Below are 25,596 nucleotides of genomic sequence, written 5' to 3'. Positions count from 1 at the left end.
AAAATGACAAACAGAGCAAGAAACAAATGCATACATTTTCCAGAATTTCTCTTAATTCTAAGCATGCGTGTTGCTTGTTAAAAATAACCCAAGGGCGCAAGCAAAAAGGACTTGTATATTTTGAGACGCGTCCTCTTTACAGTGACCATCGAAAATCAAACCCAAACACGATTGCTATTATGCTTGAGCCTTCATCATTAGCATACTGTTCTGCGTAAAGTTTAGAATTATAAACAAACTGATATCGTTTCTGATTTACACATATTAAGGCCAAAAAAAATTAATGATCTGTTTCTCAGGCACCGCCGCATCAGTAAAATCATCGCCGCATCAAACTTTTTTATCGTTATTTTTCCGGATTTTTTATATCTTATCATTATCGGTTTTCTCTACTATGGAATCTATGTAAACAAATGCTCAGAACAGATGCATGTCTCTGTCAGTGAAAAACGTTATTTGATCTTAAACATCTACCCAGTGACCAACCTAGGGGGCTACCTGGGCTAAATACAACTTTATGTAAATATAATTACTCGGTTTGTGGTCGGTAACTTCGCCAGAATTTCCTCAGTAAGAGAGGTTGAAGTTGCCCAGTATTCTGAGTTCACGATCGTGAAAGTTAACTCCAAATGCAATAAAATGATAATCATCTAATTCAAAAGACATTTTCATAGCCTAAGTTAACCCCTGTTGTGATTAATAACTAGCGACTGTCTTATCTTCAGAGGTTATAAATACGGTTGATGCAACCACATACTGTGCACTGAAAATTTAACCGATGTTTATAACTTCAGGTGCTGATATTACAATTAGTTGGTAACTTGTAATTAATTAATAACTCTGCCAAGTTAGTGCTAAAATAATCATGAAACCGTTTGTCTACAGTTATCTTAACTAAAAAATTCTGTACAACCAACTATATGGGTTGTATTTGGGTCGAAGGGTTGGACTAATACCTCCAAAATACACTTAAACACATAGACTGATTTTATTTGTCATTTAGCCAACACAATTAAGAAAAATTTCCGCTACAAAATGTATGAATACACATAATAAATTAAATTTAAAAAATTGGATAATATTTTAAAATTTTTAGGAGTTGTTTTATTTTTAATTGACTTAAATTGCTTCTAATCAAATTCAAATTAACGTTGACTCTGTGTATAAATGTATTATCATTAGCATTATGCCATTGTGAAAGAATGGAAGTCTACCCGATTTCTCAAATTTCTCCCTATATTTGTGAGGGAGAACTTCAGAAGTGAAGTCTCCCTAAACTAAGCTTGCTCTGGGTTGGTCCCTGTTAACACAACCACTGAAATTTCTTTGTTATCTTCAGAAATTGAAGCTTCTGTGATATTGCATAGAAGAAAGAATAAAGGACACTTGTATTATTTGAGAATTTTATGATGACTTATTTACTTTTCCTTGATTTCTGTCCTCAAGGCAGTGAAGATTGATAAGAAAACACCCCCAAATAAATGCTTTATTTGATAAATTTTTATATGGCCAATTCAACTAGTAAAATGCCCTAAGAAGTCCCCTATTTCAGTTTAGACTTCTGTTATTACTGTGGAGGGGAAAGATGGGCCGCAAAATGAAGCAGGGGCATAAACCATTTGTCTTGTTTGTTCATATGCAAAAACTCAACCTTATAAAAGGAAACAGAACAGTTTAAACTAAAAAGAACAAATTAAAACAAATGTTTAAACTTTGCCAATGTATGAGCTTGATGAAAATCTGCTGATGAGTACATAAATAAATCATATAATATGGGTTACCGTCATTGTAAATTTTGTCTAAAAAAAAAAAACAAAAAAAAAAATCCTGCCTGCCTGCCTCATCAAAATTTCAAAATTTTGGCCCGAGAAACTAATGATTAATTGTTTTTGGCCTAAAAGGGCTCAATTGTCGTGACCATATTTAGACTGTATTGATCTTCTCTAGAAGAAGAGCTCTATATCAAAATATAGGAAAATACCAAAATTCAAAAGAAAAAAATTAATTAAGACTTATTCTTGATGAGATAGCAGTTTATATCTAAAGAAACCTATGGTTAATTTGTTGACTATCCAGCTTCCTTAAATTCCTTTTTGTTTATTAATGTTCCGATAGATGGTCCAATTCCATCTATTCTAGTTATATCATAACCAACTTGTAGCACTGTCCGCTCGTTTTTAGCTTTATCCCGCCCGTGCAATGTGACGAGGAAATTCTGAAATCGGACTCTCTGGGGCCTTACCCACAGAGCTTATGCTCGAAAAAACATATTTCAAGACTTATTTAAACTTATATAGGAATATATTATGTAAATATTTTAATACTGATTCACTACTCATGAACTTATGATAATTGAAATATTAAGCAAAATGTGGTGGAAGAAAAAACTTTTGACAGAGTATAGTAGTTATACTAAGGAGGCAAGAAATGTAGTAATTATAAGTAAACAATTTTGAAATAACTATTTTTATCACATTTCTATATTTAGCTTCTTTGATTTATTATCTCTAAAGTCCGCCTAATATTCATTCCTAACATTTGGCCTCAACTCATCTTCTCAAAAATTTTACGAATACGACACGTTGCATAAAGATATACAATTTATTTCTCACTAAAAATGTTTGATCACAAATTTGAGTAACATCCAACACATCAACATTTAGGGGCAGGAGAGTTGGGAAGACATCCTCTCTTTGCCATACTGGCCAGACCTTCAAGAATACAACAGTCGTAAGTGTTAGATAAGTGAAACAAGGAATATGTGTCAAATCTACAGTCACGTGACGGCGACATGACTACTCACCAGCCAGAGCGGACTGGAAGCCGGCGTTATAATCACAGGTGACCTCATTCTTGGTGTAGTCTTTTCTGGAGTCTGCGTACTCGTCATTCTGGCCTGGACCTCCAACTAACGCTCCCTTGAGCAGCTGGGGACTGGGGCCAGGGTTGTTGAATTCATTCCATCCACATCCAGCGGGCGGGTTGGGGCAGGAACTGAAAAAAAAATAAAATTCAAACAGTTTAAAGCTGCTTGGTCCGATTTTTTTGTAATTACAGTATCAAATAATTTTCCATACAAACCATTTATCTTAAAAAGTTATGGACTTTCTCCTATTTACACCAGCAGAATCGGTCTCAAAGTTATAAATATTCAAAGTAAATAAAAATAATTCCCTTTTGGGCAAACGAAAAAACAAACCAAAATGCATCATGGGATGTTAAGAAAAGAGAACCGTTTGGTTTTGTCCCCCGAATGATTGGGGTTATTAAACTCGCATGCTATGCATCGATTGTAGACAAAGGAAACTTCAGAAATATTAGCGTACAAAACATAGATAGGTTTATTTGCAATTTACCTGAACATTACGACCTTTATTTATAGCGATGTCAAAGTCGAAACACAACCATACCCGTCTTGGCTTCAGGGTGAATTTTCATATGAGGCGAAATAACGCGATACCCTTTTTATGTCGTTTGTTTTGTTAGTAAATTTTGTACATAATTTTTTTCATTGTAATTTGGTTTAATTGACTGAGAAAACTACTGCAATATCTATTATTATACATATACTTAGCAAAACCACCGTTTAAAAACATGCAAAAATTTGATAAAAAAAAATCGGACCAAGCAGCTTTAAATAAAGGTTCCATTATTCTTTGTAAGACTCTTTAAACCGAATATCTCATAAACTGGTACACCAATAAGGCAATTAGAACGACTGTTCGATCAGCCGATCAAGAACGAATGTAATTATATTTTAATGTGCCCATGTCAGCTTAATACCTTCCTCTGTGGTGGGGCTGTCTGGGGTAGTTACTTCCGAACCCGATCTCGTAGCTCAAATGGTTCCTGTTATCCCCCAGGATATAGTTGATCTGACTCAGAGCCCAACTCTTAAACTGGTCCCCACCAATGCCGTCCTCGGCCGCGGCCAGAGCAACGAAGGCGGCGTTAGCTGTCAACACAGGGGTTGATTTACATTATACTTTCTAGGATAACAGCATGTATAACACGGATACATGATAAGATTTACATGGGCCAAATTGAAATGTCTAAATTCAAAGAAATGCTCTAAGAAATTTCCTAATATCATAAAAAAGATTCTTGACAGGACGTAAGTCAGTAATCAATTTATCAGGCATTATTTGGAGGGTTCTCACTCTCTTTGAAATATACCTGCGTATCTGAGAGAGCCCCACTGGTCTCTCCAGGCCAGCCCGCACGGTGTCTGGTGGACTGAGCCCCCGGGCATGTAGGACCGGACAAAGGACTCCACAAGACCCTTGTATCTGTTGTCCTTTGTCTCTTCATACAGCAGGAGCTAAAACGGTCAACAAATCAGGGTTTACCTTCGTGAACTGTTATAATGTATCACTTAATTTTATGCGCCTCCTTGTCTTAATCATTTTATCTGCTAATATTGATTATTTCTAACATTTATCTTTTCCTGGCAGTATATCGACCTCTGAATCAAGTTAATCAAAGCTTAAAAATCATCACTTTTGGATTGTGATTCCTTCTGTATGTCTAAACTGTAAAAGTCGCGGTTTGTTCGCGGGTATTAATGACATTAACGCCTAAAACGTTTGTGTTAAAAGGCCAGCAATTAATACCACAATGATTCACGGTTCACAAATTCATATAGTTGCAAGACGGATCCAAGGCAGACACGATTCACTTACTTCACACATCACGTGGTTGTCGTCCCATGAGAGCGCCCAAGCGACATCGTTTCCTTCAAAGTTGGCCTTGGCGTCGTTAAGGTACTTGGCGTCCTTGGTCGCCTTGTACAGCTCCATGGCGGCCACGCACAGCTCATCCTTGTAGCCGGTAGATCTGTCCACAGGGGATTAATAAAGATATCTTTATGGTGTATTTCAACAAGTTCATTCGATTCTTCAATCTTAATTAGTTGTATCTAATTGTACTAACATTTAACAAGTAACTAGGCATTTTGATTACTATATAGTTGAAGATTAGGATATTTGATCAGGTTTAAGTTACCCGTAGTACGAGGTAGCGTCCGAGATTGGTCCTTTGTTGTAGATTCCTTTGTGTGCATTAGCGAAATCATACAAACTCTTAGCAGAAGCTAGCAGTCTCTGCGAGTACGCGGCATCTGAGTGTATGGAATATTTATTGACATTACATGATTTAAAATAAATTGTTATATACCAAGCACGAAGTAGAAATATAAAGCTCGTTATATTTTAAAGAACATACATTTATCGTAAACTATTCTAACGCCTGTAGCATAAGTAACAATTGATAGTCTAAATTGTTCAATTATTCGGCAATGACTTTCATGATTAATATTAAACCTAACCAGTTGCATTAAGCAGTGAATATTAGGTACATCTGATAATTGACCCAAAGTACGTAGTTTTTTAATAATTATACTCAGGTTAAAAAGTAAAAAAGGGTCATAACCCAAAATTAACGCCTGACTTGGAATTTTCAGGCTAGCAGTACACACCAGAGGCCTTGAAAGCCATGGATCCTGCCGCCAATGCAGCCACCGTGATTCCCTCTACGTCACTACATCCGCCATTGGAGGCGGTGCACTTGTAGGCGGGTCTCTGCATGTGCATGTCCTCAGGGCGGCCCCAGAAGGCATGGTCAGCGGCACCGTTCCCGACCTGAAAAAAAGTAGGAGGAACTCAGTATATTACTTTATCTGTTTCTGTGTTTGATATGCAAAGTAGTAAATTATGTATCTATGTCACTAAAAAAACCACCATATCAATGGGTAGTATCAATGTATGATAAGCGAGTCCGACTAAATATTGTGAAATGATAGGAGAAATACAGCTTAATCTCCTGACTTCCTCTCAATCAGTTTGTATTTCTTTGAGATTTATTACAGAATCAGACATTTCCGAAAGGTAATTTGCATAACGTTTTGAAGGGGCTTTGAATGGGAATGAGACAGCGACATCGACACAGACCTGAGCGTAGTATTCCTGGGACTGGGGTCTCCAACACTTCATGAAGTAGTCTAACGGAGTACGCAGCATCTCGTACATGTTCTGTAGCTGATTGGAGCTGGAGTAGCCATCCTTCCATCGGTTCAGACCATAGGCGAGCACGTGAGCCGAGAAAGCCATAGGCAGGTTAAACTTGACGTGATCTCCAGCTGTAACGATGAGTAGAGCTCCATTATGGTAGGTATAACCATGTTCAATTTCATTTACAGAGTTTTCTGGGGTTAGAGGTGAAAGATTTCATTGGTGTTTACAACTAAAGAATCATAGTTTTACCCAATTAATGAAAAGGCCACCTTTGGAAGATTATCCTTCCATCACACAATTTATGGAATGATATTATGTTCATATTTTGATTCTTAGTAATATTTCGTAAAGGGCTATTCCGTCATACTTTCCAACAATATCGACAAAACTGTATAACCACCATCATATCTTTCCAAACATTACTGAAGTTTTATAGTAACATACATTTACTTTAATTTGATTCCAGATAAAGCTTCAAAACGCACCATCATAACATTCTCAATGTTCATAACGTACCACCAAACCAACCTCCCTAAATGATCCTTTGCGTAGGATCATCATGCCATCCTTTCAATACCACAACGTACCATTATACCACTCTCCCAATACCGGTTACACTTTTATAACGCATCATCAAACCAACCTCCCAAAAACGATATTAAAACTTTTAAACATAAATCATACCACCCTCTCAGTACTGGATACTAGTAACTTTACGTACCATACCACCGCCCTCCCAATACTGGATACTCAATACTGGATACTCAATACTCAATACTGGATACTCAATACTGGATACTCAATACTGGATACTCAATACTGGATACTCAATACTGGATACTCAATACTGGATACTCAATACTGGATACTCAATACTGGATACTCAATACTGGATACTCAATACTCAATACTGGATACTCAATACTGGATACTCAATACTCAATACTGGATACTCAATACTGGATACTCAATACTCAATACTCAATACTCAATACTGGATACTAGCAACTTTACGTACCATCATACCACCCTCCTGTGAGGTCAACGCCTCCATCTCCGTGGTCATTCATGGCGGAATCGTGTCTCCATGGAATAGGATTGCTGGCTGGCATCTTTCCAGATCTCTGGGCGTCGAAGAACAGAATTGACAGACCCAAAGCATCGCCATAATTGTATTTTGTGCTCTTGGCGCCTTAAATATTTAAGAGTTTCAGAATGAAGAATTTCTTTTAACACCTTTCGTAGACAAATCAAATTTCGCATAAGGCGTTCATCTATCTTTGCTTTGTCAAAAATAATAAGAAAACAGCTTACTTCCGCAGGAAGCTCCCGGGGTAACTGTCTCCGAGGAAGTGGAGCCGCCAGATGGCGCCTGAGTCTGTGATCCACCACCGCCAGAGGGGGCCTGTGTTTGGGGGGCACTGGTTGCTGGATTTCCGTGATCCTGTCCTTCGATGAAGACTCGACAGTTGGGAGCAGTGGAGCTGCCTGGGGTGCGCCCCACAATGTCCACGTTCAGGGAATCCCCGTTGTGAATGTCGCCATCGTATGGTTTATTTCTGATAACGTATTCAGATTTGTCTCCATTTGAGGAAACAATGTCTGCCGTCCAAATCTGCATGTACAGAAAAAATATGAATACAATTTCGAATTTGATTTTATAATTTCTTTGCAATACTGTTGTAATGTTATTTTTGCCTGTATATCGTTCGAATAATAACGAATTTTTTCTAAAAATTTTCGATTTTATCCATATCTTTCGATCAAATATCGATTGCAAGATTTTTTGTTAAAATTCTACACATTCCTTTGGAATGACAGACAATAAGTAAATAAAGTTTCATTTAAAAAACCCCGAATGAACAGCCCTAAGGACAGCGGCTTTTTGAGATTTACCTCCAGGGAGTCGATAGGGGCGTCACAGGCGAGGTGAGCCGTCCAGCCGTGCACTGTGTGGGTGGGGGCCAGCGTGATGGTGCCGGCGAATCCACCGTCCCAGTGGGACCTGATTGACATGCCCTGGGTAGCACAGTGGGCGAGTCCCACCAGACCGAGGAACGCCCAGAAACGGAGCATGGTTCTACAGAGACAAAAACTGGTATTTTTTATATTAAATATATAAGAATAGAACTTGATTATTTAAGGATTGGAATTAAGTACAATAGCTGTTTGGTGGCTATAATAATCAATTTTCCTCTATATAACAAACGTACATGTGATTGGTGTATGTAAGAAATAAACAGCAATTTAAAAAGTTTACCAGGTTATGAACTCGGTTAGTCACGTGATCAAATCCTGTGAAGCCCGAAGGGTTTTTCAGAAGATTTGATCACGTACCAACCAAGTTCTTTGAATTTTAACAAACTTATATTCTTAAATAATAACAAAAAGAGAGGGATATGATTATTCAAAGATATATTTTTGTAATTCTCAGACATTTATTGTTTTGCTGTCATAATCACAATTCGTGTCAGTGTATTATAAATGTATATTGCTTATATTTTATTGCTGTGAGGCACAAATTCTGGTACATTATCAATCATATAATCACTTTTCGATGTGAATCTGTTCCAAACAATAAAGTGACACTACATTAATATAGTTTATGGAACTGAGGATTTCTGGCAGGACCTATGTAAAAAGAACCATTTTACCAAGACCTTGGTCTTTCAGTAGGGCGTAACTATCTATTTCATGCGTCAAACAATGAAGTTAAAAATCACGCGGTTTCATGTGAAATATACACCGATAGCGTAGTCTCGTCTCAAAAGCCAGACAAATTTTGTCGATTTCGAAGAGCCATGGATGAGTGACCAGAAATGAAATAGACAGGCCTACGCCACAGTGCTGTTTGATACAACTATCCAAAGTCCAAGCTCTTGTTAAAAAGGTTCTAGTTATAACACGGGGACACTTGTTAATTCCTCCTAGTAGTAGAAGTAGCGAACACTGATAAGAGAAGATTATCAAGTTCACTTACAAAATTCTCAGTTCACTGACTGGGACACTTGGTATCCAAATGTTACATAAATATTCATAAGATAACAAATGGAGCATGAACATGAATGATGTTACAGTTAATACACACTAAAAAGGCAAAATAAACCAGTAATCAATGTAGAAAGAGAAGGTTGGGCCTCGAGACGAACTTTATCATGATGCAGTTATTACCAACTTACTGAGATATAAAACACAATGCATAATTTTCAGTAGGCCATTCTTACACACACTTATTGACTGTGGGCTAACTCATAAAGCTTCTTTCGGTTCGATGATTCATCAATAAACATGCAAAACTATAAAATTTTGGAGTACATGTTGTGAAAACATGCTACTGGTTGAGGAGGTCTCCTTCACGTGAAGGTGAAGGTCCTTGTGAAAGGACAAATCGGAATATGGCAATAATTTGTAAACATGTTTTGATCTTGCCAAAGGTTATGCAAGACGATGGATCTACACAAGTGAAAAACACGTCAAAACACTGCCCTAAAACTTACAACAGCTTGTGTCGCATGCTTATTATTTGCACTACACGTCCACCGTTTAAGAGGAATTCACGCAATGCTTTTGGAGTACATGAAGGTTTCATTGTTTATACAAGTAACCAAACTGCAACATTCTGTAGTGAACCAGCGAAAGGTGGCAAGGATGCATATGTATTGGAAGAAAAATACATTGGTCGGTAGTTATAAAAAAAAATAATAATACTACGTAGTTGGTAGTTCTATTTGCTTCTGCAGACAGAATTCTTTTTGTTTTGTGGTATAATTAAATTGGAAAATTGAAATTTTTAAATTTTGACCTTAAGTTGACGATGTCGAATTTTGAAGATGTCGAAAATTTGCCAAGGAATCGTTTTCATTTTTATCATGCATGTTTTCTGCAGTATAAGCCGTCACTGAAATAGCACATTCAAATGTTACAAGTTTCAATTAATGCAACCAAAAAAAATGGTTGGAAAACTTTTGTACATGTACAGTTATTTAAAACAATATGGAAAATCTGTAATTAATATGTGTGGTAGCAATAGTCTACATGTGCCTACCTTTAGTCTTGGTTCAGTTTCTGGAGAAATCGGCCTCGTTTCCATATTTATAGTTTGAAGATAAGACGGGGCACTGTCAGACCTAGAAGGCCCACAATTCTGAAGGTAAATAAATGGGTCTCATACTATTGAATAACCCGAGTTTTCTAGTGCAATAGCAATTCAAAATATTTATAAAAGATAAGCCTTTGGTTGATGAGCAGGTTAATATCAGACACCTTAGCTCGTATACATATATAGGTTACATGCGTAGTCAATTCTGGTTTGAACATATTTTATTGTATATATAATATACAAAGGGTTCGAACACAAGTTCTTGCAACCTACTAGGTTCTCACCCAATTACAAGTAATTTGCAATTGTCATAAAACATGGTACAAGTATATACACATATATTTAAAAAAAATGGTAAAGAACAGAATAGTATACTTATATATAAATCTGCGAGAATTGATTATAAAGTTCTGCACAGCTGTGAAAATTCTAACATTAGTTTTATAATCTAGGTTGTCATTACCCCATAGTAAAGTATGCGAATCTATAGTACCTAAATTTTGTATTTGGAATAGTTCATTAAATAAGGTATTCCTTGCATTAGAAAATAGTTTGCAAAAACATAAAAAATGATATACATCTTCTTTCTTTCCACATATGCAATTTGGAGAATCAACAATATTTCTTCTGTGTAAATCATAATTTAGTAAACAATTGTGTCCTAATTTTGTATGAATGATGTTAGCTACTCTTTTACCATGAAGAAAATATTTAGGAACTTTTGAATCACTCCTATTATTAGAGATGCTTCTTTGAAACTGGCGGATGGATGTTGATTTTTTAATATTCGAATTTAGTGAGTTCCTTTTGCCTACAGCATCTGGAATAAATGATTTTTTATATGTATCATACTTAACTCTAGGAGGTATATAATTGTCTTCATAACGAGTATTGTTGCGAGATTTATCTTCCCAATAGTTGTTAGCAATATTACTAAGATATTGTGGTACAAGATTGTAATGAATTTTGTACATAATCGTTAGTTCAGCTATTTCCCTTCTTTTAGATAGAGAGTCCTAACCCGTTTCGAAATACAATGATTCCCTTGAGGCCAAAATTGGAAGTCCCGTGACAATTCTTGCAGCGTGTAGCTGTACTTTTTCTAACTTTTCAATTTCTGCGGAAGAACAACCATCCCATACAACAGAAGCATATTCTAATATTGGCCTTACAAAAGTTATATAATTTTGATAGTTTGTCTCTGCCTATGGTAAATTTAAGTTTCTTAAGTAGTCCTAATTTTTTACAAGCGATTTTCATTATATCATTGATGTACACAGACCACTTCAAATCATCAGAGAGCGTTAGGCCTAGATGTTTATGACAAGAAACAACATTTAACTGACAATCTTGAAAAAACAGTTCTGGGGTTACATTACGTTTTGATTTGCTAAAAAAAATACAAATTTGGTTTTATTAGGATTAAATTTAAGTAACCAATCATTGGACCATTTTTCTAATATTCTAAGGTCATGATTTAACACATTTTCTACATGTACATTTCTTAAGTTTTTATCCGCATACTGGATTGAATTATCATCTGCGTATAATCTACAAAAGGACAACATATTTTGTGCAACATCATTGACATAAATTAAAAACAAAAGGGGCCCAAGTACAGATCCTTGTGGCACTCCAGCATTAACACATAAGCTGGATGAAAATACATCTTTATACATCACTTTTTTGAAGATAAGACGGGGCACTGTCAGACCTAGAAGGCCCACAATTCTGATGGTAAATAAATGGGTCTCAAACTATTGAATAACCCGAGTTTTCTAGTGCAAATAGCAATTCCAAATATTTATAAAAGATAAGCCTTTGGTTGATGAGCAGGTTAATATCAGACACCTTAGCTCGTATACATATAGGTTACATATGCGTAGTTAATTCTAAAAATGGTGAGTTCTTTGTCCAAGGGTTTCGACATTAACCATTAAGGACAAAATTGCCCAATAGCCGTCGTAGAATGAAGTGATATTTTTATCAGACCCGTGCAATATTTTTTTTCCAAATACACATGCAGTTACATGGCATAACATTAATTTTCTGCAAAAGTTAATTTCAGTGTAGATCATTATGAAACATACATTTCAGTGTGGTTCTTTTGATCTTTATGCAATCTATCCTTCTAATATTTAAAAGAATGTACATTTACATCCACAATATGTATATTCTCTACAGCTCCAAGCTGACAAGCAATCCAGTGAAACGATGTCGGCATTTAACAATAAAAAGCTTTCGTTTGTGTTTCATGAAGGTAGCTAGCATTTCAGAAAAATATTAAGGTTCATGAGACACTTTCATGTTGTGACGTATTGTTTATCGAAATAAACAATAAAATGAAGTGTAATTATGTTAGAAATTTCTTTCCCAAAATTGTCATCTAACAGCGTAGCGCAGTGGATTAAAAGGTTTACAACAAATCTGTAAGTCATGAGTTCGAAACCCTCTCCAAATATTTTAAAAGCTATTTATTTGTTTTTCTACATCTACCTTTGGTTTGTTTAATCAATTGTCCATCAAAAGTAAGTTAAAGTGCGTAAATTATATTTATTGTCGCTTAAGGTGGGGGGGGGGGTGTGTGCGGCCATCTTGTACACTTGAGGATAAGAATGTAAATATATCTTGAACTGGCTTGTTTCAGCCCGACACTGGCCAAAAAATATTGCCAAAAGATATAAAAGCAATAAATATGAAGTTCTACATGCCATTTTTATTAAACTATGCATACAAGAACAGGATAATGCCTTTTTAATCACTCAGAACAGCTGTTGAACTGCGCAGCTACAGACTTATTTTGAAGATTTAAAAATCTGAAAAAAATATGAAGGAGGTTCATTTGCGTCCTCTCTACAATCATATATTGAGAAAAAGTTTGATTACTTTTATCTCTTTTGCAATGGAAGATCCCCGCAGACTTTTTATTTTTAAGGAAAATCTTGGGATTTTTTAATACTATTGAATAAACATCGTTTGAACCCAGAGGTATTTATAAAAATATCTAACAATTTAAGAAAATGTACGGCATTGATATCTTGGGGCAGACTACAAATGGAAGACCATGGCAATTGCAGAAATACTTTGAAAACAAGATGTGTTTGTTGAAACGTCAACAGATTGGGTGTTTCATAAAATTGTTGAAGGATGCTGCCAAAGATGGTCCAGGTAAGGGTTAATATTTTGAAAAATGGACCATCTTTTTTCCTTGTGTTTTACGACAGGCCGAAGAAACATCTGACCCAAAAGAGAAAAGAGAAGAAATTTGATACACTATTGAATGCAACAATTCACTGTTCGTTAAAAATAAATAGACTTATCCCCCTTTGCATGTGCAGTTTTGCTGTGTACGAATCGGACTTAGTCCGGGGGGGGGCTCAGAAATATTGTAAAAAAAAAAATGCATCGAACCCATGTGGGAAAATTCAAAATGATATATCATTGTTATATCTGTGAAATTTAAATTAACAAAATAAAAACCCCATAAATGCATACAACCGATGATTTCTCAGTGTCAAATGAAACTGTACATGGTGATCGAAACATATCGACTCGGATCTAGGCAACGCAAAGTTCGAGAAATGTCTAGTATAAATAAACAGTTATAGTTTTAATTCAAAAAGTAATTATCTTTATACATTTTGAGTATTGGTTAAGTTGTATAGAGATTTTCGAGGGAAAAAAATAATAAAAAAAAACATTCGAGGCTTTTTGTCCATATTGATGAGTAGATATTAGGTTCGTCGTGGTGTTTCCAGTTGAGCAAATAAAACGCTATTGTTTCAAATATATTTTCATTATTAATAGTTATAACGGATATTCAACACGTATAATTTGATATTAACAGACTTATCTCCCTTTGACTGTCATACTGTATTGCTGCATGCGAATCAGACTTAGGGTAAACACTTAGAAAAAAGAATCTCGTTTAATAAAAAACTGATTTTAAGAAATGCATTGAATTGTAAAACTCAGAATGATAAATCAATGTAATTTCTGTTTGTTAGTAAAGTTTTATACAACCGTTGAGTTCTGAAGAATAAAACAGCTGTTATCTAAACTCCTACGGCAGTGAGTACCTTTTAAGTAACAAGTTATAGATCCGCTGTTACTTTAAAGTTTAAATCTAAATTTTGACGGACATACAATATATCCAATAAGATGAATAATTGCATCGAGGATATGTATCTAATTTCATAAATTACAGATTTTCTATCACTTCAGCTTCAACCTTCCCACAGTGCCAGCATGTACACACGTCCACGTGCTTCCAACATCTTCTAACTCCAAACTCGTAATTAAACTATGGATTAGTTATTCTCTTTTGAGACAAGTGGCCAGGCATTGCCTACATCCATGTGCCAGTCCACCTCTCTAGATACACAATTCACAATGATTGTTTAATCTATAAACAGTTGTTTTTTTTAATTTCTGCTGCTGTATTAAAGTGTGTAGATGTATAAGTGGTCATTATAAATAATCATTTAAAGTGTGAAAAGTACATAAGTGTATTGCCACTAAATTCAGAAAATATCTTGCTTCAAAACCACCAGCTTGGACGAGGAATATGACGATACATGCCAGAGAAAATGTTTTATGCAGTCAGGTTTTAAAAGTAGTTCGGCGGAGTACATGTAAACTGTTGCCCATATTTTCAAAAGATGCTATGAAATCAATTTCTTATACAGAATGAATGCATTCCATAATGTTCATGATTAGAGAAATCCACAATGTATTCTATATATATATAAGTATAGTACAGTAATAGTAGTACACATGTAGTAGTTTATTTATTCATAATGACATGTGCATATACATTTTCAGATGATGTATCAACAATAATAAGTATAAATTTATCACCCGGCCTGAGAGCCTTTACACCACTTAAAAAATATTATATTTACATTCACTTTAATTTCTTTCCTCTTATTAAATTGCATTGATAGATTTGAGTGATATTTACGCATAACACAGAAAACCCAATCACCAAATCTGGGGCGTATGAATACATTCAGTCTTCCTTCAGAACATGACTGACTCTCCTCCCGACTTCAAACCGGATCACGCGCGTTATTCAATTTGTATGCACACACCGTTGCAGTTATGAGACCACATCTTTCAAAAAATAATGATTCAATGCTTAAATAAATGAAAAAAGAGAGAGAAAAATATATAATTATGTGTGTAATGTGTAACTCAATTTCCCCCATATATTATCTCTCTGATTATTCATTACACACATAAATGCATAAACTTCTATACTATTATTTAAATGATAAGCTATGCATATAAATGAATATTTAAATGTTCACAGTAATTATTGATAAAAAAAATATGTCACATGGAAAGTAAACACGTTAGAATCTTCAATATATTTTAAAGAGGTTGTTACATCAATTGCAAGAATGTTAAAGCTTTGTTCACGCCATTATTTTTATGTCAGAATATTTGAATAAAATTTAGTAGTACGATAACTAAGGAAAATTCAAAGAATATGTTTCTATTAACAGAAAACATTTAGCATCAAAAAATGTAACGAGAATAACATAAACAAGAAATAACTGAAGAAAAGTAAGAGCACTCAATTTTTAATTATTTTATTTTTTCAAATCATATCTAGAACTTGCGTTATATTTCTAAAAGGAAAAGAGAATAACCAAACTTACAGATCAAGGTGTTGGGTTTTTTTTTTCAATATTAACATGACATTTTCTAAAATTAATATTGAGATATGTTAATATCTATTTCTGAATTAATTCTATATCATCCAACAAAAAAAAAATCAGGCTTAGACGTGCTATAATATCAAATTAAAAACTTTCTAAACTATTCCAGAGCTGCAACAAATCACTTCAAACCTGATGGAGTTCTGTTCGGTTTTTTCCGCATGCTATTAGCTAGGAGTACAAATCGATGAAATTGTCAAAGTGCTCGAACCAAGTTCCGGAAGACTCTACTTCATGTCAAATTATAGAGCATTGTTCGCGGTGAAAAAAATGTCCAAAAATACATGTACTCTGGGCCCGTCACTTGATCGGGGTCCAGCTGCTGACATTGGTGTACTTGGACCTGAGTCTGTGTACATGTTCAGTGGCAGGTATCGCTGCATGCCTGATTATCCCGCAGGCAGGTCATTAAGCTCTAATTGTGCGTAATCAAGGGCTACATGTACGGGGCTGTTACGGCGACATCACACGCTTTATTCGCGTGAGAACAGGACCACAATGAGTGATACTGCACGGAAATTCTACTGGTTCAATTTTTTTTAATTTTTTTTTTTTTTGAAAAAAAGTTTATATGTCAAATGGTTTAGCGTACATGTATATACTGGCGTACATTTTGACATTTTCGAAAACGTGAAGTTTACATGTTTTGTTTTTTTACATGAGTTAATAGATATGATACATGTATATCTTAAAATATTTTAGATAATTAGCAATCATTTAAAGTTGTTTTAGAAGACTAATATTCAAAGTCAGAAAGATCCTCTTACTTTGTATCACAATGTATATTGTTTTATGTTTAGTATAACAAATGTTATTTTGATCTAGTATTTATTATAAAAAAAAATCAATATAAAGTATATCTATCAACAAAATTGACTGTATTTCTCTACTTTCGCTCTCTAAAACTTATGTAAATATTATAAAATTTTGCTTATGCATTCTTCAAAGGCAAAGCTGTATTAATGTATGCTATTGTAATGCATTTTAGAATATTGCAATTTTAGTATCATAAATAATTATCTTGGTATCTTGTAATGGTACTGTACAAATGTAATACTAGTACTACTGTTCAATTGTGTTATTATACTTTCATGTTAAATACTGAAATCTGATTGGTTTAGACGCAGTTGGTAATCCGTTCTATTACCCTCAGCGTTAGCAACATACTTGGCAACGGGTAACACAACGAATTGTTACATGCGCGTAAATTATGCGCGTACGGTTCGTCGTAGAATTCACGTCATTTCTTTATAAAAGAAGTAAACTTTTCTTTAAAACTAAGACATTCAGTATAATAAAATAAATAGTGCCTGTTTGAGAGGGTAACTGTATATCATTGGTGTAATAAAATTATATTATTCTCAATATCCGTTTGTCGATAACTAATTTGGCTCAAACTTTCTTGCATAATAAATATTATCATCACTCCTATATATGATTGAATCTAGTATATCTTTTAAACATTCAATTCATCTATAGATTGTCAATGTCACTAAAATTATGGCAAAACTTTTGACAAGATCACGTTATTCAAGACCTAAAACAATTGTTAACCTTGCTTTACAAAAAATATATTATATTAATGAGGTCATATTAGCAGTTTCTGAAGTGTGTTCTCTTAAAATTCGAAACTTTGGTCAAGGCCGTTTTCACTCTGCTAAATTAAATATTTGCTCGTACGACACACAAATCTAAACCTTACACAATCGTTCCACATGCACTGCTAAAGCATTAACTATACGAAACAATGGCTTAATTATATTTTATGTACATTTTCAAATCAATCAAGAATATTGGCGTTTTTTGTTTTTTTTACCAAAAGCTATTGAAATAGTATATGCTCTTTAATAACGTCATTTTTTCAGAGATCATGATTTATAACATGTCTATAGTCTTCCTAAACCTTTTTTATCATGTCATGAAACACTTTCTACGTGTACATTCGTTGATTGGCTACATGTATTTTATTTTACAATGCAAAACGTGCATACATGGTAGTGAGTGGTTGAGTGTTAAGAACACAACAGAAACCTATCAGTGGGAGAATTCCAGGTCTTTACAATCCGTCAGGCACGTATTCAGATAATTCATCAAACACTATAAAATGAGAAATGGGGGTGCACTGTAGTTTAGTGCCTTAAAGAAAAATAGTAGGAAAACTTAAACATATAAAATGGTCACTTCAACTGATTGAAATCAAAGGTTATCATGCGATGAAATTGAACACGATATCTTTCCCCAGATCGTTGACTGTCTCACTGCTTCATACAACTCATGAAGCTCGAAACCCCAAACCTGAGCGATTTAGACTCCATCGAAAGTTGTCTCAAGCGTGTGATGAAATTAAATGGAATCATCAAATGGAAACAAAGGAACGCGCGACTTTGCTTAACTTTTCCAGGACAAGTTTGGCCGTTTTCCTTGTCCTTGTTTTAGTACAACTTGAAAGTCAATTTGATTTTTTATATAATTTTAATATACATAATAATATTAATAATTGTTTTATTTCATATTTATGTTTCATTCTTTATATGTACCGCTAACAATATGTGTATCATATTGATATCTTTAACCTCTCACCTCACCTTCACTTTCTTCTAAATCTCATTTACATCTTTTCTAGTCCTATTTTTTTTTAACCACAAAGGAGTTTTTTTTATTTTAATTTTTTAAAGGAAATTAAAAAAGGTTCTTTTGATAGTCTTGAGGTGATGCGATAAACTTAACTTACAACAAACACAACCCACTGCTGTTGTTTCCCCGGTACTAATGCTAATTCATTGTCAAACAATGTTCACTCTCAAAAAACTCTTATTCCATTAGAAATGAAACATATAATATATCATTACAAAGACAATTGCCCTTTATGTAACAAAACTCTAAAATTTAACAGTTCCCACTAAATAATAATGACCGCACCCCCTTCTTGACTGCATTCCGCTCGCCTAAACTGGGCGAGGTCTTACAAAGCACAACGCTCCATCTTAATTTTTTTTTATTCTTCTTGAACTGTATACTAAGTACTTATACTATTCTCTTACAGTAAGTACCCAACTACAGATCACCTAACCGTGTCCGCGCGGAGAGTCGCGTGAGGCATGGTTCGGGGGGAATCTTCCCGTTTTCACCACCCCCGTTGATTAAGGAGATACCGGGTCCTTCCTTATCACAATCACCGTCTGCCTCGCCGTAATAAGACGGTTAATTACATGACCTGCTTCAATTAGAAAATGAAGGCCACATGCAACTCGCAGTGTCGTGCGCTCGTTACAGTTGGGTTTGTTATCGGGGCCGATAAGATACGAGGACTGCCGGCGATCGGTAAAGATCACGCACGTGTTCGCTCGATTTTGGCGGGATCTATGTCGCATCGCACAGTATTCCACCTGAACTACCAAAGAAAAATGTATATAATGCAAGACTTTAATTTCCCACAAAGATCTTAAGGTAATTCAATGACCGATGCCACCCAGGAAACAGCTTTGTTAATTGTAGAGATTTAATTGTTTAGTTATTGTGGAAATTCAATTCAATACTTATATATTGTAAAAAGTACTCAACTAAGATTTTTTAAAAATTATCGGAGATGGGTGGATCCTTGTACCGTATCTACATATAATGATACATATTATATCGAATACATGTATTTTACTTATAAACATGCACATATACTATAGTATACAGAACACTCCGTGGCGCCTGGACAGACGAGTAACCTTTGAAGTAAGGAACATCGCCCTGCTCGTGCAAAAGAGGATGAAGTGCATCTGTCTCGTGCATGTATTAGAGCGTTAATTACTCTCAAGTATCATTATGATCAACGCAATATTTAATTTACTTCCCTGTTTCTGTTTTATCATCAAAATTCGAGTGATTTATACAATGTTTATTATTTTTCTTGTGCGTATTAAATTAATAAAAAAAAATCTATACGTTAACCAGAAATTAAGAGAATATATAAATTTTTAAAAGTAATAATGAACAAATAAAAGTTTCTAAAACCAGTTCAATTATTAGCAGCGATAAATTTTCTTTTCGCGCCATTTTCCGCAGCGTGACTTGCACGCGATCAATGGCGGGTTCTGGGATTGTCCATAAGAAACGGATAGAAATATTGACGATAGCTTTGATAGGAGAGGTCTGAGGAATGTAATTTGTCTTGATAGGGGGCAGCGTTTGAAGGGATCCTCCTTTAATTGACTTCTTCGCTGACCAGAGCCCTCTTGCTTTCGTGTCGACACTTTCCAGGAGAGCCCTGGGCGGTGATTCATTAAACGGATAGTTATGTATCAATTATCCTCCGAGATTGGTCTGTATGCTGGTTCTTTGATTAAAAATATTTTAAAGCTTCCGGGAATATCACAATTAAGTTATTTGAAATATATCAATTCTACACACTGATAAAGCGAAATTAATACAAAGTTCATATCAATGAATTGACTTATGGCCATCATACGATTCTCTATACGCCCCTCTGCGATTCCGCTTTGAAACGGAAGTTTTCTAACTTCTTTTATTTATTCTCTCAAATTTGTATTTTTATTTTTTCCCACACTTCTATAACTACATGTACACAAATCCTAATTACTGTAATCAGACTTTTAAATGACGGTATCGATTTTATATTTGAAGCATTATATACATGTATTTGTTATTTCCGCTTCACATTAAAAATCGATTTATATAAAATTTTGTAAAGTGACTCTATACATTTTTATTAAATGAATATATGCATACCATTGCACTTAATATATAAAATTACTTGCACTCTCAAATATTAGAAAAAGAAAAACCACGATATATGAGAGAGTCACAACATTACTGGTATTGTACACGTGTTATTATGGACACATGTCTGATTTGCCTAAAACATTGACACTAGCACTGAGCATTCAATTAAAATAAAAGATGATTTTTTTTGTATAAGGCATTGAAATGAAATCAGGCCCTTATTTTAACAAAAATGGATATATTTCCTTTTTTTAAATACTGTATTTTTCGCGATAGTTCGTTGGAATAACTAATTATGAATAGTTGATTATAGGAAAATAATAACATGTGTAACGTTAATTTTCTAAAATGTATGAATTGGTAAACGACAGATGGACTTTAAAAGAGTGAATCATTGTATAAATTTGTAGTTAAATTGGTCCTTTTTTTAAAAATCTACAACAAATAGAAGTTGGGAATAGAACACGTGATAGAATGTATATAATCCATAACAATGTATACATCAAAAGGCCACCTCTTGGTTCTGTACGTTTTTTCCTTTCTAATATAAATATTTTTAGCAAATAAATATATACAAGATGGCTATTTTATAGTCATGTTGTATTTATTTTATTTGTTAAAATATATGATATCAGAAAGGACAAGACGTTCACCCATAGTCTGTTGTTCAAATCATTCACAGACGGCCGGAACAGGAAATAACAAGCTAAATGCAATCAATTCGAGTGAAAAAGAAATGTACAAAACAAAAAAATAATAATTTTCTTTAATTAAATGAGCAGATATCGTGCTATCATTAATCACTAAGTATTTTTAATTTTCACAAAGTACAATACTTTAAATATCAATACGACTGCATATAATTATTAAATTAGTAAACATCTAATCGATTCAATTTATTTTCATCAATGATATATTGGAGTGCACAATTGATATTCAGTTCAGAATGGCTACAATACGAGATCTACAATTTGTACTTTTATTGGTAAATAAATGGTATGGACTAGTTGATTACTAATTTATTAAAGATAGTTATAAATCAGAAACTTTTATGTTTTAAGTCAATCTTTTACCAATTTAATTGATACACTCCTGTAGCAAAACCTTTATTAAATCTTATTGTAAATTCATTTACAAGTTGTCATTTCTTTTGTTTCTTCAATCAATAGGAGTGAGTTCCATTCTACGTACTTGATGCAGCATCTCTCGCATTGTTTCTGTAACGAGAAAGAATTCGTCAACATTCTCCGATACTTTGAAGAGAGTAATTCGATCAATGAAGAATTTCACCCATTCTTTGTGATTTTGTGCCTCATCGCAGTCACTGGGCGCGGGGGTCCACTCTGTCCCCAGGAATGACATTTGTCAGCGACCCCCAGAATCTCCCGCCTCGCCGCGGCATCGTGCGGTGTCAGAACTTCAAAGAGAAAGGGCCATCTTGGAAAGTTTTTCATCAAGTCTCGCGCGCTATGGATCGCGGGTTTAATAGATTTATCCAAGATAATCCGCATAATGGACAAAATATTTGTGAGAGGCCAAGTGTAAATCAAACAAATTGTTCAAGTGGAAGATTTAAGATGCGCTGTTTCTGCTGACCCGCCAATTAAGAATTAAAACCGAGGAAGTTTATGCACGTGCTCACCGTAAACAAAGCTTGTAGCGAATAAGGATAGGAGGGACATTTTATAGTTTACTTAGTGGATAAAATGGGATATGTCGAAATGAAAAATAAACAAAATGCGATGGCTAGTTTCTTGAGTCATTAAAACCAAGAGAAGACGTCTGACGTGTGCTGGGGCATGGAGTAATGCGTTTTTCGCAGATAATTGATATAAACCAACTTTCCACCAGTGACAAATCAAAGACAGTCCTCAAAAACCTAATTTTCCTTGCATTTGCATATTTCTGACACAAACCAAATGTCGGTGTGATATTAGACATTTTCGCGGAATTTGTATTCTTTATAAAATCATGCATTGAGATATGTTTTAAAATTTCTTCAAAATTAAAAATTAATTGCAAAATAACCTAAATTAAACATGCATGACATGGGTCCGTTCGTTTACTTGCACCGAGTGTCGTTGTTTGGGCGCTGTTATCGGGGGCCATCTGATGGTGGTTCACTATTACGAGACGCGCATTCATGACGAGGACACGGAGATCAGACGATCGGTGACACCGCTATAGATCACCGTGAGAAAACCGATCAAATCGAACGCGACTCCTCCCGTCTAAAAAAGCGGTCCCACACACAGTCAGTCAAACCGCGAACCGCGATAAAAATCGACTGCCCGGTAAGAATAGAGCCAGGGCTAATTAATTTACCTATTTTTGTCAATTTATTACAACTGCCACTTGAGGGTAATTTCAGGATACTTGAAATAAGTATTTGGAAGACTTGAGGTAATTTGGTAATGTCTGAAAATCGGCGTATTGGTAGGAACGTTAAAAAAAAATTTCATAACTATCGATTACAAGATTCATAAGTGTCATTATCATGTCATTCTTTCTACATTGTAAATAACTGTATGGTAAAAATAATTTCCTTTATTCTTTGTTTTTTCATAGCATTATTTAAAGAAATAAATATATATCATGTGTTCTCAATTGATACTCTTTTTTATACGAAGGTTGCGCAATGTTGTTTTTTTAGACTACTGGGAAAAAGCTCGATTTTCAAAAACATGTTTTCTGACATCGCTTACCGACATGATCAGATATAATTGCGCGCGGGAGTGCTCGTGCGACTTGATTGACACCAGAATTAGACGAGCCTGGGAACTCGGTGTGCCCTAGGGCGCGATGCTTTCGTTCTGTCGCGTCCACGAGACAGCAGAGTGAATTGTTTCCGCTGTTCACTATAGATTGTAGGCGATATTTTCCGCGAACTGTTGGGATATAAACAGGTTGTTTTGGGGGTTTTCTCGAGTGGACTTTATCTAGAGCTTCGGCAGACTATCTTGCATAATTTGAATGAACTATCATCTCTTCGGAACTTGATCACGCCCTGAAATAGATTTACTTTCTATATTTCATTAATTGTCTACTTGAATCCATTATCTAATGTTAAAAACTATGTACAACCATTCAAGATATCCTTGTTAGCAATGTTTCTAAACAGAGTCGTGGGAAACGAGCACTCAGTATCCACTCTCTGTTCAGACTATGCATAAAAATGTACATCTAGTTTTCATACAGTAAAGAGAATCTTATTTGTTGGATATATTCTGATTATATTTACTTTTTGGCTTTGTCCTTTTATAGTTCTTCCACAACAAAGACGAAGAAAAATATGAATGTGACCATTTTTTTTTCTTCAAAAAGAACTTTTCTATGCGCGACTGGAAATGAACTGCTCAAGCATTGATCCTGCGTCGCGTGTTCAATGCCTCCTCCACTGTGGGCTGATAAAATGTTTTCTCAAAAGCGCCGAAGCCCAAAGAAAAACTTCTATTCAAAAGCGTAAAGAAAAGATTAGGCTATTCTCTGTAAAAGAGGCCCAATCTAGAAATTGAGTATATCGACACAAATTCCCAGGATCTGCAATCTCTTGAACTGCCGCTTGCCATTTATCTATCGCTGGTCACACAACCTGCGCAACCTTCTTGGTACGAGTTTTTGTTCCTTCCCCTTCCATTGAGAGGGGCGGATCCCACGTGGACCCTAATTTCCCGTGCCTGAAAACCGTGTACTAATAACTAGGGATGGGACGATCCACCGATGCACCAGTGCATCGCGGTATTTATTTTGACGATATTTGGATCGATACATTTACCATTAATACAACGATACCTTACCGAACTTTTTTTATTTTTCAAAAATATCCGAGCTTCATATATCAGCTATTTTTTGTCTGCGCGCCTAATATGAAAGTACAAAGATGGCGGAAAACCTCGTAAAGTTGTCAAAACTGTTAAGAAGCTAAATATGGAGTGTGGAAAACTTTTGGAGTACTTGTTTAATACTAGTGTACACGAGACTAAAGTAATTTGTAAATTGTGCAACGCTCATTATGAATATAACAAAATAACTTTGGACATGCGGTAATACATCGGCAGGTTGAATAAATTTTAAACTTTTATTCATGTTTTCATTTAATTGCAATGTATCGTGATATGTATCGTATCGCATCTCATGTATCGTGATATGTACCGAATCGGCTCAGTACAGTATCGTCCCAGCCCTACTAATAACATACAGGTGTTTAGCCAGCTTTCTCATGGTATCGCGGTCCTCCCGAACAATACGAGCCATTTCACTTCTCACTCTCGGCATTTTCCCACGAGCCGCCATCGAGTCAAAGAGGCTATCTGAGGGGGCTCTAAAAATATTTTTAAAGTTTTAAATTCTTTTATTTTTTCTGTTACAGTCATTTTTTGAGTGCGTTTTGTCAAGTGCTCTTGCGACCTAGGCGTTTCATATCGTTCTTTGCTTACAGTAATCGTTATTATTGTCATCGTGGTATGATTCATAACAAAGTGTGAAGTGTCTGTAACGCCAGAGGCCTTGATATCTAGTTTAGATTTCTTATAATTTGACTTAAAATTGGCAGCTTTTACAATGGCTGACAATGTCTGTCAAACTGCACGACCGCGTCGTCAGTACATACTAGTGTATATAAAAGGATGCATCTGTTATTTGCCAACCTAATCATGATTCACCAGAATATTGTACTATATGAAGAGTTTTGATGAGCCTTCAAGCGCCTCTCGCGGTGACATTCCTATACACACAGGGCAAACTGTTGATAAGACAGACGTGCGGTCGCTCTATACCCCTATTGTCAGGAGGCAGCGTTTATCACGCTTAATATTTACACAATGATTAGGGTTTTTGAAAGGCGGAGTTTTCCCACAGTACTACGGGTTCGCAGTGTAATTATCGTGGCACGTGCCCCTATTTTGATTTCAGACGATAAACAAATTGATTGACATTCCGACACAGCCATATTGAATGCAACGGAATTTTTTGACCAATGGAACGCGACGTACTTTTTAAGCCACGGTCGCATTGGGAAATGGGCGCACGT

General features: G+C 35.2%; 1 protein-coding gene across 1 annotated transcript; it reads right to left on the bottom strand.

The window, feature by feature from the left end:
• Nucleotides 1-2,587: 2,587 nt before the first annotated feature.
• Nucleotides 2,588-10,171, bottom strand: LOC105331201 (uncharacterized). Its single transcript, XM_034483407.2, has 12 exons — nt 10,057-10,171; nt 7,908-8,091; nt 7,326-7,626; nt 7,030-7,203; nt 5,949-6,136; nt 5,477-5,639; nt 5,005-5,119; nt 4,683-4,836; nt 4,177-4,321; nt 3,784-3,955; nt 2,804-2,994; nt 2,588-2,711 (listed from the first exon to the last, which is right to left on the bottom strand). The coding sequence occupies exons 2-12, from the start codon at nt 8,085-8,087 to the stop codon at nt 2,653-2,655; spliced, it is 1,842 nt and encodes a 613-aa protein (XP_034339298.2). The 5' UTR covers nt 8,088-8,091; nt 10,057-10,171; the 3' UTR covers nt 2,588-2,652.
• Nucleotides 10,172-25,596: the final 15,425 nt, after the last annotated feature.

The sequence above is a fragment of the Magallana gigas genome, chromosome 3 (genome assembly GCF_963853765.1).
Source record: "Magallana gigas chromosome 3, xbMagGiga1.1, whole genome shotgun sequence".
NCBI classification, from domain to species: Eukaryota; Metazoa; Mollusca; class Bivalvia; order Ostreida; family Ostreidae; genus Magallana; species Magallana gigas.
This window is presented reverse-complemented; position numbering and strand designations above follow the sequence as displayed.

Excerpts from the sequence above, each read along its gene's own strand:
- LOC105331201 (XM_034483407.2), bottom strand. The coding sequence starts at position 8,087 with ATGCTCCGTTTCTGGGCGTTCCTCGGTCTGGTGGGACTCGCCCACTGT. Across the intron at positions 7,204-7,325 it reads CCCGGGAGCTTCCTGCGGAA|GCGCCAAGAGCACAAAATAC; the intron begins GTAAGCTGTTTT and ends TAAATATTTAAG. Across the intron at positions 4,322-4,682 it reads ACAACCACGTGATGTGTGAA|CTCCTGCTGTATGAAGAGAC; the intron begins GTAAGTGAATCG and ends TGACCGTTTTAG.